This window comes from Stegostoma tigrinum, chromosome 26 (genome assembly GCF_030684315.1).
Source record: "Stegostoma tigrinum isolate sSteTig4 chromosome 26, sSteTig4.hap1, whole genome shotgun sequence".
Lineage (NCBI taxonomy): Eukaryota > Metazoa > Chordata > Chondrichthyes > Orectolobiformes > Stegostomatidae > Stegostoma > Stegostoma tigrinum.
Window position 1 is genome coordinate 46,733,083 of NC_081379.1, and position 14,964 is coordinate 46,748,046.

The following is a 14,964-nucleotide window of genomic DNA, read 5'->3' on the forward strand; positions in this document are numbered from 1 at the left end:
TCGTCTGTAAATGAATGTGGCTTAGGGTGAGGTGGTGGTGGTTGTTGAAGGACATGTTTCTGTGCTTTATTCTTAAATTGCCTGTTGTATGTGGGCTGTTAGCCATCGTCAAGTGGGGTGATGGAGTTAAGGTGAGATCTCCTCAAAGCTTTGCAGATCTGATGGGCTGAGCAGTGTCTCTTTCACAGTGTAGGATTCTCTCATTCCAGAAACAACTGACCATGCTTGACACCTATCTGAAAAAACAAAGTTCAGCCAGATGATTATTCCACACCTTTTTATTTGTCCCATTAGAAGAACTAACTGGCTCAATGTTTTCTTGGCAAGTGGGTTTTTGATTTTTGTTCATGTATTGGTGTGAATAGCTGTTTTAGGGATTTATATTTAAAGGGTGTATGCTTACACTTGGGTATTTAATTAACTTGGCCAGATAAGTTTACTTTCTGATAGATCTGTTTTGTTGATCTTTATTTTGAGACTTCTGTAGTTCCAATGTCTGATTGGTCTTTGGTAACTGCCAAATTACTTTTTCACCTTGCCACTGCAAAATGGCTCTCTAGTGAACTTCACCAGGCTGCTGTAGCAATATAAGGTAATTAAGAATGGAGTTGCCTCACGTTGTTGACACATCCTAGCTTCAAAGTGTGCAGGATGAATAAAACAGCTTTTGAAAACGGACTCATTTAACAAACAGTTTTATGTCTGAGTTTTTGTGCTTGTGTTTTCTATAGTGAAGGTATCTGGGACCCTGAGAAATGGCACGCATCCTTGTACCCCAGCTCAGGCAGGAGTTCACCAACAGATGGGACAAAGAAGGATTATTCTTCAGATCTGGACAGAGCAGTTCTCAAACGGAGAATGGCAGGTGACTGAGTCAGAGTCATGTTTGTTTCACTACAGTTGATGTTTTGCTTTTGTGGCAAGATTTTATATTTAAGTTGATATCCTATAAGTGGACTGTGTATTTGTTCTGAATTTACCAGTGTCTACAGATAGCAATGAGCTTTATTGCTACTATCTTGGCATCATGCTTCTGGCCCTTAACCTTGGGTGACTTAATTCCCCAGCTGTGCTGTGACATTAAAGCCTGGTATTGAACCAGTACACTTGGCACTTTTTTTATTTTGAACATTAAGACCCTTAAATGTTCAGTTTCTTTAAAAAAAAACATGCACGTTAACTTGACAGGTGATGCATCTGTATTGCTCAGATCTTTACTGGACCAGAAATCCAGACGCCTGAATCAATTCTACAGAGACAAATTCCAATCTTCATGATGGCTAAGGGAACTCGATTCAATCACACTTACTTATTTGCTCTGAATGTTGCTTACACGGTCAGCATCCTTGCCCTTGAAGGTAGTGGTGAGCTTTTTTGAGTCAGTAATCCATGGGAGCAGATATTGTTAGACAATTAGAGGATTTTGAGCCAGTGAAAATGAAGCAAGTACAATGCTATCCAAGGCTTGGAGGGTGTACGTGCTGGAAGTGATGTTCCCATGTGATCCTTGAGTTTGACAGCATCAAACGGAGTGTACATTTGCCAAGTACTAACTACATTGCTTTTTCAAATTAATGGAATCAACTTGCACACTTCCCCAGTTTCCTTGTCTAATCACATCCAGTTAACCGAAAACACACCTAGTTTGTAGTAAAAGTATGAATTGCGAATCTGTTCTAATTGAATGAATATGACCAACTTCATAAATGTAGACCACTACACATGCCAATACAAACAAATGTAAATATCCATGCTTACAGATGGAGGTAAAGTAGGAGCACTTTTTAGTAGCATGACTCTGGGATTCAATTAGGTGTCTTCTGATTGTAGATCATCTTTCCAAGTCCTTTACAATTCTATTGTGTATGCACACTGTACTTTGGCTTGCTGATTTGGTCTCCCAGTCACTGACTGGAATTGGCACTTTATAGGTAAATGGTGAGAGTTATTATTCGCATCTTGCAGAGACATTGTAGACAAGCAAAAAAAGGTAACAGGGACTGAGTCTGCATTATTCATGCACACTATGTCCACCTGCCTAGGTTCTGCTTGATCTTGTCATGCTGAATGTTCCTGAACACACTTTTTATTAGCCTGATCTGTGTCAACCTTTTGGGTTTAGATGAGGCAGATGCAACTGACTTGTAAAAAAGGATATTGATGGTGAATTAGAACGTTCTGTCTATAGGGCAAGGGACAAGAGGGAGGCTGACCAAAAACTTTATAGGGAATCAAAGGAACCACACCTAACTGAACAGTCTAACAATACTAATTGGAATAATGGCAGCACTGTGGCTCAGTAGTTAGCACTGCGGCCTCAACACCAGGGACCCAGGTTCGATTCCAGCCTCGGGCGACTGTCTGTATGGAGTTTGCACATTCTCCCTGTGTCTGCATGGGTTTCCTCCCACAGTCCAAAGATGTGCTGGCTAGGTGGATCGGCCATGCTAAATTGCCCGTAAGTGTTTGGGGTGTGTGGGTTATAGGGAGATAGGTCTGGGTGGGATGCTTCAAGGGGCGGTGTGGACTTGTTGGACCAAAGGGCCTGTTCCCACACTGTAGGGAATCTAATATAATCAAATATGTTTGATTGTTTTGACTTGTGCTTCATGTTTATGTAAATCTACTTGAGTGCTGCTGGGAATCCTTTTTTGGAGTGACTTCAGAATTTTCATAGCCTTGAGGTTTATCACTTAAACATCTGTATTGGATCCACTGCATTTGTTTATTCTCAAAGATTGTTTTCTTTCTCAAAATACCTGGCAAAGTATGCTAAGTTTAACTATGTTTTCTTATTTGTTGGATTGGAAAATGCCAGTTTGTTCTAGACTTGGGTGGAGGCATTCAGCAAATGAGTCCTGTTGTGTAATGTGTTGCTGCTGCTAAACTAGACCATGTAGCTACCTTTTCAATCACTGGTCTGTTGAGTACTCCTGATTTGAGGACCATGGTGTTGATGCTGCCATTTTGCGCATCTAATGAGTTCTCACTTAAGACTTAAGATTGAATGAGTGTTTTTGGCAGTCTTTTTTTTTTTGGCAGGGTGATAAATTGAAGAGAAGTAGCAAATGATTCTTTAAAGCAGGCTGTTCTTTAACTCCTAGATCCTTGCTGTACAAGTAACAATTATTTGTCTGGTGTCCAGATCCACGTGAGAGAATCAAAGAAGAAGATATTGATGTTGTGCTCAGTCCACAGCGCCGGAGCTTTGGTGGAGGCTGTCATGTGATTAGTACTTCAAACTCCCGGAGATCTGGAAGCCCACTAGAAAATAAAGAAAACGAAAATTCCCGTGGATTGGGTGCCCAGCGGCGAATTGGCAGTGGACGGATAATTGCATCAAGAACCTTTGATCGAGATGGCCGAGACAAAGATTTGCGTGACAGAGATGTGCGCGAGGGAAGAGATTACAAGGAAAAACGTTTTCGGGTTAGATTTGGTCATGTTTCACTTGACATCTATACCACCTTGAGTATTACAGAAGCCAGTAGTAATTATGGGCTGAAAAATGTAGCTTGAATAATAAATTCAAGGTCACTTGTAACTGATTTTGCCTGCTTTAATACTGTCTGAGGTGGGGCTCACAATGGGATGTGACAATGAATGTGGTAGCTGGGACTCCTGACCCTATCAGACAAGCTGACTAAAAAGATAGTGTTGGGTTTTTGACCAGACAGTTGATTAGCTTCCCCGTGATCTTAATGTAATTGCAAAATTGATGCTAACATGGAGACAAGTCACACTTCTTAAAGCTACACTTTGAGGCTGAAAACTATGATTCAAAGGTCCAAGCTACTTTGGAACTGTAAGCTAACCAATTGAGTGCTGTTTTTCTGATGGCTGCTGCTAAATTGACAAAACTTAAAGCGGAGTAGATTTAAGCACTAAATTATCACATAACCTAGCAAGTTACCCTTCATTGATCAATGTAAATGGAATTTAATCATTCCACTGTCCTCCATTTAGAATTTGGTCCTGCAAACCTTCTAATAACCAGCACCTATGGGACCAAGGTTGTCTAATATTCTGAATCAAGGTTCATGTAACCAATGTAAGAACATAGAAATACAGACATAATGCATGGGGTATACACCTGCTGCAACTTTGCTTTAAAATTTACTGGTGGAGAACCTTGTCACTTACCCTCACTAATTAATCTGACATTGGGATTGCTCAAATATATTTATGTATTTCAGATACATAATCTTTTTCTGGCTTATCAGATGCTGTTAAAAACCAAAGTTTGCTGTATTTTATTTAAGTCCCTCCATTTTGTTTTAAAGGATAGTAGCCTTTTTGAAATTGGTTCCCCAGTGACAGGTGTGGATGTAAACATGACACAAAACAATATCTAAAGTTTCTGAATATTCATGTGCATTGTTGCCTTCATTCCTCAACAGTGGGGAAAATTTTTTCCCCAGCAGTAAGTTAGTGTTTTTTCCTTGCAGAGGGAGTATGGCGATGGAAAACGTGTTTTTGGAGAGCGGAGACGATGTGATTCATACACCGAGGAGGAACCAGAATGGTTCTCTGCTGGCCCCACCAGTCAGTCAGAAACAATTGAGCTGACTGGCTTTGATGATAAAGTACTAATGGAGGATCCAAGGCGGCCAAAGCGGTGGAGGAAGCGATCGGATATCCTTAAAGAAGGTAGGCTTGTTTGATGGAATTAGATTTGACAGAAGTTCATGTTGAGTAGTGTTAACTGGCCTATTCTGCAACTTTGAAGAGTGGTGTGAGTTGACTTGTAATGTTTTGGTAAGCAGGTCAATATCTACTTTTTTGATGTGGAAAAGTATCTGAAATTAGATGGAAGCAATCCTTTAAGATTGAGGGTCCATAAGCAACTAAACTGAAGATGTTGAACTTAAGTAGGAGCGATTTTAGTTTCAGTTCAGAGAGCTGACATGGCGTTAAATGGGTTCAGAGCAGTGAAGGGCTGTGCATCATGGGTATAGTGTAAAATAAGTATTTATTAACAGCTGACTCAGCTAAGTGAACTGCATTTGGGTTAGAGCTGTTGTAAACTGTGTCTAAGAGGCCATGCTTAATTTGTACCAAGCACTGAATGGTTCTTTAATGAAGCCTTGCTGACATCAGGAGATGCTAAAACCAGCAACATGGATGTAAATCACTATGAAATGAGGGTGTCAAAGATGTTCAGGTTCAGATCAAAATTCCTTGCTTTGGTGGTAAGTTTAGTTCAAGTTGCAATGTTTCTTTGATATTGGACTGCTTGGCTGTGGAATGAAGTTGAATGCTGACCATGCAAATGATTGTTATTTAAATCAAATTCCCATATGAAACTTGATGGATCAAATTGATTTTCAAAACTAGCTTCAGTAAGTTGCACCCCTCTACTTTCCTCTAATGAATTCAGCAAGTGCCACAACCAGGTTGGAAGTCAAAAGATGTTCCACTACTGAAACATATCCTTGGGCATTGAACTTTCCACTTCCAGTATTTTTAGCCTTTTTATAGTTTCAGCAAATTGAGGTTGATTAGTCGTGCTGTAATAGAGCTTGACAACTGAGTAAAGCTTGTGGTCATTGTAGGTGCAGAATGCAATGGTGGTGGTCAAGAGACCGATACGTCATCCACAGTTCCTGCAACTGAAGCTGACCAAGAAGTTCCTCAGGAGGCAGTCCTACCAGAGCAGACGCCAGGGGATTTTGACTTCAATGAGTTCTTCAATATGGAAAAGAGTGTACCTGGACTGGCTTTGGTGAGCAGGCACTGCTGGCGTTTTTGGGTGTTGTGGTGAGGGAAAGAAGTGCAATGGTATTTTAATCCTCCAGAAGCTTACTTGTCTAAACAACAGATTGCCTACTTGAGGTATATTGGTCATGTTTTTATACCATCCTGTACACTGCCATCTCTGAATCTCAAGTGCTGCTGTTTTAGCATGTAAATCTACATTCCCTTCCAATTTACTTCCTATTGGAATGTTGCTTGACTAGTTAAGTTGCCGTGGCTATAGGCTCACTCCATTAGTTGGTGTTGATAATGCCTATCAAAATTATAATGGAAAAAGCACAATTTCAACAGGCTGCAGTTGTCGGTGCTTACTCGACATCAATGCTACCATGCTTCCCCTTATCAGCACTCATGGCTGTTTTTCTGCTTCTCATTTGAATGACCAAGTCTTGGTTTGGAGGATTTATTTATCATTGCACAATTTGGATTACTTTTTGGTGTTCTGGGCAGGTGGTCACCAATTCACTGAAAGCACCATTTATCTCCCTTTTTGGGAGTGATGCTGTAATGTTTACTTGGTTTACAAATGTCAATTGGACTTAAATTGTTTTAAGACTGACGATTGAAACGTAGTTTTAAAAGGTAAGTATATTGGACAATGCAAGTACACTGCATGTCAGGTGGTGGGCATTCATGGCATGAAATATATTTAGTTTTAATACAGGGTGAGCTAAGTGCTGTCTTAATAAACTTATCATAAATTATTGGCTTGATTCAGTATGCTAATGTCTTCCTGTAGTGATTGGAGTATTTTGACAACAAACTTTAATCCTTTTAACAGTATCCCCTGTACTTAACATTAGAAGCATCAATCATTTGCCTTAAGCAAATCTTGCAATAGTTGGCCATAATGTCTGAATTACATGGGTTTTGGCGCACATCAGCTTTCATAGGCTTGGTGAATTTGTGATTAACAGTCCACTTTTTATTTCTTTTGCTTGATGTATGGTAACTAATGGGGTGGTGGTTCCACTGGGGCTTGGAATTGGAAGGAGGTCTAAGGTTGGGTCACGGACCATGTAGCCGCTATTGATACTGCTCCAGCTGAGAAGTGGTGCAAGGAGGAATATTCTTGGGAATGAGCCCTGGATTTGGCTTGTCTTTTGTAGGGTTGGTTGGCTATCCATTCTCCAAATATGTGATCTTTGCCCTGAATTAACAAATTAGCTGTGTCACACTCCTTTACTAGTTGCTTTCAGTAAATAAAAATTTGAAAGTAATACAGGTTTTTAATGCACTTGTTCTGTGGAACTGTCATCTCTTGAATTGAGCATGGCAACATTTAAGAGGGGAAGAAACACATCTAGAATTTTGAAGGCTGAAAAATTGCAGTTGATTTGAGGCCATGTTGCTCTTTGTGGGAGTGCAAGGAATGGGCTTTTTATTACAGGTGTGGGAGGTTAGTAGAGTGAAGTGTCAAAGACTGGATTTTTGATCCTGAGCGTGAGCTCGGATTTTTTCTTCCTTGCAAGGACAAGAATGATTTGGGTTATTTGATGTGAAGGACAGCAAATCCTGCATAATCTGTCTATTAAATCACACTTTCAGTCAAGTTTCAGTCAAACTTCAAACTGACCAGTTTGAGCAATGCTTTAGGCCTAAATTATTTGGAAAATTGTGTTGGTTGCAGTAGGCCACCTCCAGAAGGTTGATTCCAGCCAGTTGTATGGAGCTGGTTTCTCCTGTGGCATATTGGCACATAATGGAAGTTGTAAAGAGAACTGAAGATTAAGTGTGAGAACATGCTGAAAGGTTGGGGCTAATAAAAGTAGAATTGAGCACAGGTGATTGTAAGTTGTGGAGCACTAGGAGGGACAAAGCCAGTGATCAGTGCTTGCTTTCTGATGTTAGAATTGAGAACTTTTGATGGTCACAAATGGAACATGGACAGTAGTAGTAGAAAGTACTGCTTATGGATATTAGTGCTGAACCTCAGGAAATGGTTGGCTGAGCATAAGAGTTAGTGTAACTTAGGTCAAAAGGAACACTCAAATGGGTCTCTGAACAGGTTGCTTGACTGGGTCAAGTTAGCTGACAGCTGTGACAAATCTGAGATGGAATGTGGGGGGAGAAAAACTTGATTTGGTCACTTGGCAGTTGATGCATGTCTGTAGTTGAGGGTTGGTTGAGCAATTGGTAGAAGTAACCAGGCTGCTTTTGTCAAGTAAAAGCTGTATTTTCTGTGGGTTGCTGAGCCTTGGTTTGCCAACATGTTGCTTGCTTTGCTTTAAAGATGCATGGATTTGCTGAGCTGACTTAAGCACCAGGGTAAACCCTCCTTTTTTGAATTTGGGCAATATAAATTTTCAATCCTCCTTTTGGTGACTATCAAGTTTTTCCATAAAGGTCAAAAGGTTTTAAATTATTGCAAAAACATCAGATGTTCCTCCTGGTTATTTTTCAACTGCAGTGTAGGATTAGTCATCTTGACCAGACCAGATAGGGCCCAGGATACTGCTGTTAACTTGCATAGAGCTGGTAAGTTTGTTCACAAACATTTTTGTTGCCTTACTAGATAACATCACTGCACTGCTGGTGAAGCATTGGTGTTTTGTCCTGCTTGTTATTTGTCTGTTTGGCTGTGATATCACCCATCTCAGCAGATTTGTTCCTTAGTGGTTGGTATAATCAGGGTCCACTCAACAAAATTTTGTTAATGGAGTTTGGGTTTGACTGCCAGGTGTCCTGCAATACTTGTCTTTGCTCAACTTGTCCAAGGATGGTGTTGTCCCAGTTGAATTGGTGCCCCTCTTTGTCCGTGTGTATTTTTAAGAGCGATAGCTGGTTAGAGAGACAGCAGTTTGGCTGGGACAACAGCACCATCTTAGGACAAGTCGAGCAAAGACAAGAATTCCTGGAGGCCTGGCACTCAAACCAAAACTCTCTAACAAAACACAGCTGGACCCTGTACACCAACTCTTAAGTAAATCCAGAAGAAATGCCACCCATCCCACAAACCAATGCTTCACTGGAGGTACATGGAAGTTACCTACCATGGTGACAAAATGTTTGCAAACAAATTTACTGACTGGTGAGCAATTCAACAACCTGAGCTACTAATCTTCTCAAACTTTGTCCAGGATCCTTTTAAAAGTAAACCAATTAAGATTAAAAACAGCTCAACAGTTCAAGATGTTCTGGACTTGACCATGGCCACGATTTCTCAGATTTGTTGTTTCAGCACTAGAAGCTTTCACCACTGAGCGCTTTCTGTTGAAGTACTGCTCTCCAAACATGAGAATATTCATAAAGTAATAAAACTACTCTAAATTTTATGGAAATTAGAAATCCAATAGTAGGTACTTTCAAAATGAGCATTGATCTGCCGACTGTCCAAAGGTCTCTGCACCCTGCTATCGATGAATCTTCAACTTTGAGATTGTGTGTCTGTATTAAAATTCAGGAAATGAAGTGTTTGGTACGAGCATGTACATGTACAAATTTGAACAAATAAAAATTTTCAAGGAATCCTGATTTCAATGTTTTGATGCAGTGGGTCAAATAGCCACTGCTGCAAGAAATCAGATTCTGCATTTGAAATAGCAACTTATAAAGTTCAAATGTCTCGAAGAAAAGTTTGCAACTTGTGTTGAAATTGAACTTGGATGCAGCAAGTAATTACTAGGAAAGGAGTATGTTGGCCATTTTTGTTTAAAAAGGGATTTGGATTATGTATGTAGGGTAGTCTTGACCAGTAAAGGCCTGAACTCCATTGTTGGAATCCTAAATAGTTTGGTCTCCATATTTAAATTGAAGATCTACATCCATTAAAACTAGTACAATACAATCCTTTGCATCCCTCCCTGGAATTAGAGGGTTGTCCAATAAAATGCTGAGTAAATTGAGCACACACTCTCTAGGGATGTAGAAGAATGAATAGTGATCTCATTTAAAGCATGAACTTTCTGCAGAGGCTTAATACAAACTGAGGCTAGAGAATTTAGAACCTTTTGGTGAGCTGTTCTTAGCACAAGAGAACAAATCACTTGTTTAGGATTGAAATTTCTTCACTGAAAGGGTTGCTAATCTTCAGAATTTTGTTATTTAAATTCATTTTCAGGCTTAAATTACACTTGTGGTGCCCTGAAATGCTGGTGAATGGGCAGAAAAATGGAGTTGAGGCAGTGATGAGCTGATTGCATTTAATGTTGACAGAGATGTGGATCAGTGTGGTCTACTCCTAATCCTTGTCTTCTGTCTGTATCCAGTGTATATTGCTGGACATAGGGCCAGGAAGGCCACATTCTACTTTGGATTTGGAAACATTAATTTTGGAGTTAGACTAATGGTTTGGTGTGCTTGCACCCTTGAATACTAAGTTTGTCACTTAAGGATGCCAATAAAAGCTCAATTGAATGTCTATTTGTTATGCCCATCACTAACCATGAATAGATGTGTTACTGAAACTTAAATGGTGTTATGATTTTTTTGGGAGGGGGTGATGTCTGTTGCACTAATTGAGCAGCCAGCCAGCGATGTGGAGATGCAGTCAGCTACCCCATCTGTCGTATTGGGAAATGGAGTTCAAACTCAACTTCCAAATTTAGTGCCAAGTCGCTATGTGACGTAAGTTCAAAGCTCTTCTCTGTAGTTTGCTTCTTGCATTTGGTTTGATTTGTGGCATAACGTTTTCTCCTTGGATTTTTTAAACTTCAGATGATCGAAGAGGTGCTGGGTGAAGGATCAGTATCATCCAGCCGGTTCAGCCAGTGGTTCTCTAGTAACGTGAGTCGACCAGGTAGCCGATCCAGTAGTTTACGATCTACTCCACATGAAGAACTTGAAAGACTTGCTGGTAAGACTTAATGCAGACAAATGTGGCTTGGCTTAGCTTGTTTCTTTAGATTTTCTTGGGCCTTGATGTATAAAGACTTGATGTGTGCCAAATCTAACTCACCATGTTTTAAGTGACTAATTTGCAGTTTGGCTCATGGCTGAGGGTGGTAAGAGTAGGCATTCAGCACCACAAGCATGTTCCAGTCATTATGACTGAGACTGTTTCATGAGTTACACACATTCTCCTACGCTAGCCTTTCATTCCATTCCTTATCAAGAATAGATCTATTTCTGATTTTAAAAATCTAAGGATTCCACTTCACCTTTTCTGAAATCCTTTGCTTCAACTAGTTGATTACTTTTTGCTCTAGGCTCTCCTGTAACTGGTAACATCTCCACATCTATGCCCTGTCAAGATTCTTTAGGATTTTGTAGGTTTGTGAAGTCACCTGTGCAGTTTTTAAATACTAGTGGATCCAAGACTAGCCTCACTATCTTGCCTCCAAGATAACCCCTCCACTGCCAAGTTCAGATGAATCTGAACAGCTTCCAATGAATTATCATTAATCATGAAGTTGACCAGCAGTATAATGGTATTCTAGATGTGGTTTACTCGTGCCCTGTATAATTGAATAGAATCCTGCTTTTGAGTTTAATTCCCCTTTGTGATTGAGTTCTTAAATTTGCTCACCTGCATACTAAGCTTGACCATTTCTGCATGTGGAAGCCCAAATCACTCCACGTCTGAGCTCTGCAATCTCTGTACTTTGATAACATGCTGCTTTTTATCCCTGGCAAAATAGACACTTATACACTTTGTCCCATGAACCATTTGCCACATCCTTGCCAACTTAACCTTTTTGTATCTTTTTACAATTTCCTTCCTCCTACCATTGTCAGTAAATTTATCATTGTTCATCTAATTCAAGCCAGTCATGTAAACTGTAACTTTGAGGCCCCAGTACTGATCCCCAATGGCACATAACTCATTTTACCTTTCTAACCCAAAAAGACCCACTTGCATGACATGCTTGCTTCTTGTTAGCCAAACTTTTGTACCTACCCAAACCAAAATACTGCATATCCATTGGAAACACTTTTTTAAAAAAAATCTACAATGTATGTTAACTTTTTTCTCTAGAATCTGCCTGATTACCTTGAACTTGTCTATAGGCTGCACTGCTACTTAACTTCTATTTTCCTGATTTGACTGTTAAGCTAACTGGACTAAACTTTCCCTTAACTCCTTTTGAATAAAGAAGCAAAGACACTGTTACCTTGCAGTCTGATGGGACCTTCTCAGGATTAAGGGAGTTTTTGAAAATTTAAAGCTCCTGCATCAACTATCTCACCCTATTAGGATCCTGACAGAGGCCACCTTTGGCAAAGTAACTTCCATTCAACACTGCATGTAGCTGAAAGTCTGCCATGGTTATCACTGCTTCCTTTCCGACAAACTTTTTTTTAATGCCCCACTCAGTTACTATTATCTGTGGGATGCACAGGATGCTTCTCTTGCCTTGTCACTTCTAACTGTTACCTCTTGTTTTCCTGAGCTTGAGCCATCCATTCTGTAACACAGATCTCCACTTTTTTAATCTTCTAATCTGTGATCCCTAAACTTCCTGTAACCCTTAAATTCACGTCCTAATGTTGTCATCCTGCAGCCATGCCTCTCCTGGCCACCAGATTTATGTACTTGCCCATTTTCTGCTTGCACACCTCTTGCAAGCTGTATATGCTCAGATACAGAGCCTTTAGTTTTAGCATTGTAAATTTTTGCTGTATCTGTTGGTTGGCTCTTAAATTCATATACTCCATCCCTTCCTTTTTTTTTGTTCTATGCAAACAGCAGAAGTCATTTAATAGTGTCTATTTTCCCCTCACTGCATTCACCCTTGCTATCATAAATTTCTCTATCGTCTCCCTCTCTGAAGTGGTTTGATGTGCCATGGTCAGTTAGCTCAGCTGCGATGCAGCCTTGATAGCTTGCCTGGATGACTAAAAACTTCAGTTGTCCAGTCTGTGCAAAGGCTGAGGCTCCTGCCCTCTGGATCCCCATATCCAACCTTCATCAGCTTCCAAGATAACACAGTGTGAAGCTGGATGAATGCAGCAGGCCAAGCAGCATTGGAGCAGGAAAGTCTGACGTTTTGTGATGCTGCTTGGCCTGCTGTGTTCATCCAGCTTCACACCATGTTACCTCGGATTCTCCAGCATCGGCAGTTCCTACTATCTCTCTATCACTCGCTTCATGATCTAGGGTGGAAACTATGAACTGAGACTGTTTGAACCTCAAATGCTTGCTCAAGATGTTTGTTCTGAACCAACTTAGAGCTTCTCACATGCTTTAACTGACACATTTGCCTGTAACATTTCCTGACATCTTTTTGTGGGTTTTAAGTAACTATTTAATTGTCTTCACCTTTTAAGATCATGTTTCATTATTCTTGCTAACTGGCTATGCCATTTTGAGCTACAAGAATAGAATATTACTTAAATGCATTCTAATCGACTGGCTCCTTTCCCTGTTGTGCAGGATGAATCAATTCCAGAAGGTGGAAATAGTTCAGAATTTTCTTACTTCCTGAATCACTTAACTCTCGTCTACCTCGCTAAGTTGGCTAGTTTAATGTGCTCTTTAGACAAAAGCCCAGAATCCAGTTTCAGCTGATCTTTAAGCTGCTGTTTCACTTGAAGCTTCATAACTCTGCCAGTCTTAGACTGATTAAATTCAATTGTTGTTTAGTTCAATTTAATGCCAATGACAAACCACATTTAGATTTCTACAAAACAATTAGACTTGCCCAAAAATTCTCTGCAGTCAGTCTGACACCTCCCTTTCCTCTCCAGCCTCCTCCTTGAACCACTGCTGTCACTGTGATTCCATCCACCCTGCTTTAGAGGCAAACTGTAGATATGTGATCCACCAACCCAATTTGAAGTTGTAAATGTCAACTGACTTTGTTCAATTTATTGCTATTCATGATCAATTTGATCACCAGGAAGCAAATGGAGCCAAGAAAGATGAGTGAATCGTAAATTTAAAGTGGATAGATCTTTGCATTATGGTGAATGAAGGGGTCCAGCAAGGTTTGAGGAACTTGAAGAGAATAATTTCTGCGGGACTTGGTAAATACTGATAGAATGAAAGCCAGTGATTAGATAAATGATCTCAAAAGTTCTGAGAAATGGGTAGAACTAATGAATAACCATTCATTTTGCTAAATCAAAGTTGTTCAATGGTCACTAAGATAATAGGTGCAACTTTTTTAGTTTTGAAGAAGGAATTCATCAAAAGTTGGGCATTTTAGTAGTAGATGATAACTTCTGGTGTGTGACAGGCACAGTATTGGCTGGATCAGATGTCTAACTTCCTCCAAAATATTAATGTGGTAGCGGTTGAAGTGTTCCCCTAAATAGGAATGAATCTTCAAGTAGGAGTGTGCTTACCGAATAAAGGGACACCTTTTCTAAAAAAAAACAGGATGGAAAAGAATATTTTCTTCTAAGAAGAATAATGAATGTCTGGAATTCTCCATCCTAGAGTTGTGCAGGTTAGGTCACAATATTTTAAGCAATTTTTTGAAATAGAGGTTGAGGTCTAAGCTGAGCTGTAATGAAAGGGGTTCACACTTATGGCAGGTCAGACATGAATTTATTGAATGGCAGGGCAAACCTGAGTGGCCAAATGGCCTACCCCTACTTTGTGCTTGTTTCTTGCAGTTGGAACCACTGCAGCTCAGTTTGTCAGAGACAATGCTGTTGAGCAATTGAAGCAGTATTGAATCTGACCACTAGTGGGGTTAGTACATTTAGCCTTAATTCTTCACTTAACATCCTGAACCTGAAATTTGTGCTGAGTTTTGACTTGATTTCAAGTCCAGTGTAGCTAACCAACAGCCAAAATCCCTTCCAAGATAGGAACTGCAGATGCTGGAGAATCTGAGACAACAAAATGTGGAGCTGGATGAACACAGCAGGCCAAGCAGCATCAGAGGAACAGGAATGCTGCGTTTCAGGCTGAGACCCTTCAGAAATGGGGGAGGGGAAGGGTGTCCTAAAATAGGGAGCGAGGGGGAGGTGGATTGAAGATGGATAGAGGAGAAGATAAGTGGAAAGGAGACACATTTTGGAGGCAGGGATGGAGCCAGTAGAGGTGAGGGTAGGGAGGAGATAGGTCAGGTCCTGAGGGCTGGATGAGGTTAGTAGGTAGGAGATGGTTGTGGGGCCTGAAGTGGGAATAGGGGATAGGTGGGATGAAGGACAAGTTAGGGGGGATGAGCTGGGCTTGTTTTGGAATGCAGTAGGGGGGTGGGGAGATTTTTGAAGCTTGTGAAGACCACTTTGATACCATTGGGCTGCAGGGTTCCCAAGCAGAATGAGATGCTGTTCCTGCAACCTATGGGTAGTGTCGTTGTGGTACTGCAA

At 40.4% G+C, this 14,964-nt stretch overlaps 1 protein-coding gene across 3 annotated transcripts in view; it reads left to right on the top strand.

Moving 5' to 3' along the window:
* Positions 1 to 14,964, top strand: part of eif4enif1 (eukaryotic translation initiation factor 4E nuclear import factor 1) — a 54,971-nt gene that overhangs the window by 16,570 nt on the left and 23,437 nt on the right. For all 3 annotated transcript variants that reach the window (XM_048556445.2, XM_048556446.2, XM_048556447.2), the window contains exons 4-8: positions 732 to 865; positions 3,146 to 3,429; positions 4,449 to 4,650; positions 5,556 to 5,725; positions 10,414 to 10,552. In XM_048556445.2, coding sequence (XP_048412402.2) covers positions 732 to 865; positions 3,146 to 3,429; positions 4,449 to 4,650; positions 5,556 to 5,725; positions 10,414 to 10,552 — 929 coding nt within the window. The remainder of the gene's footprint in view (positions 1 to 731; positions 866 to 3,145; positions 3,430 to 4,448; positions 4,651 to 5,555; positions 5,726 to 10,413; positions 10,553 to 14,964) is intronic.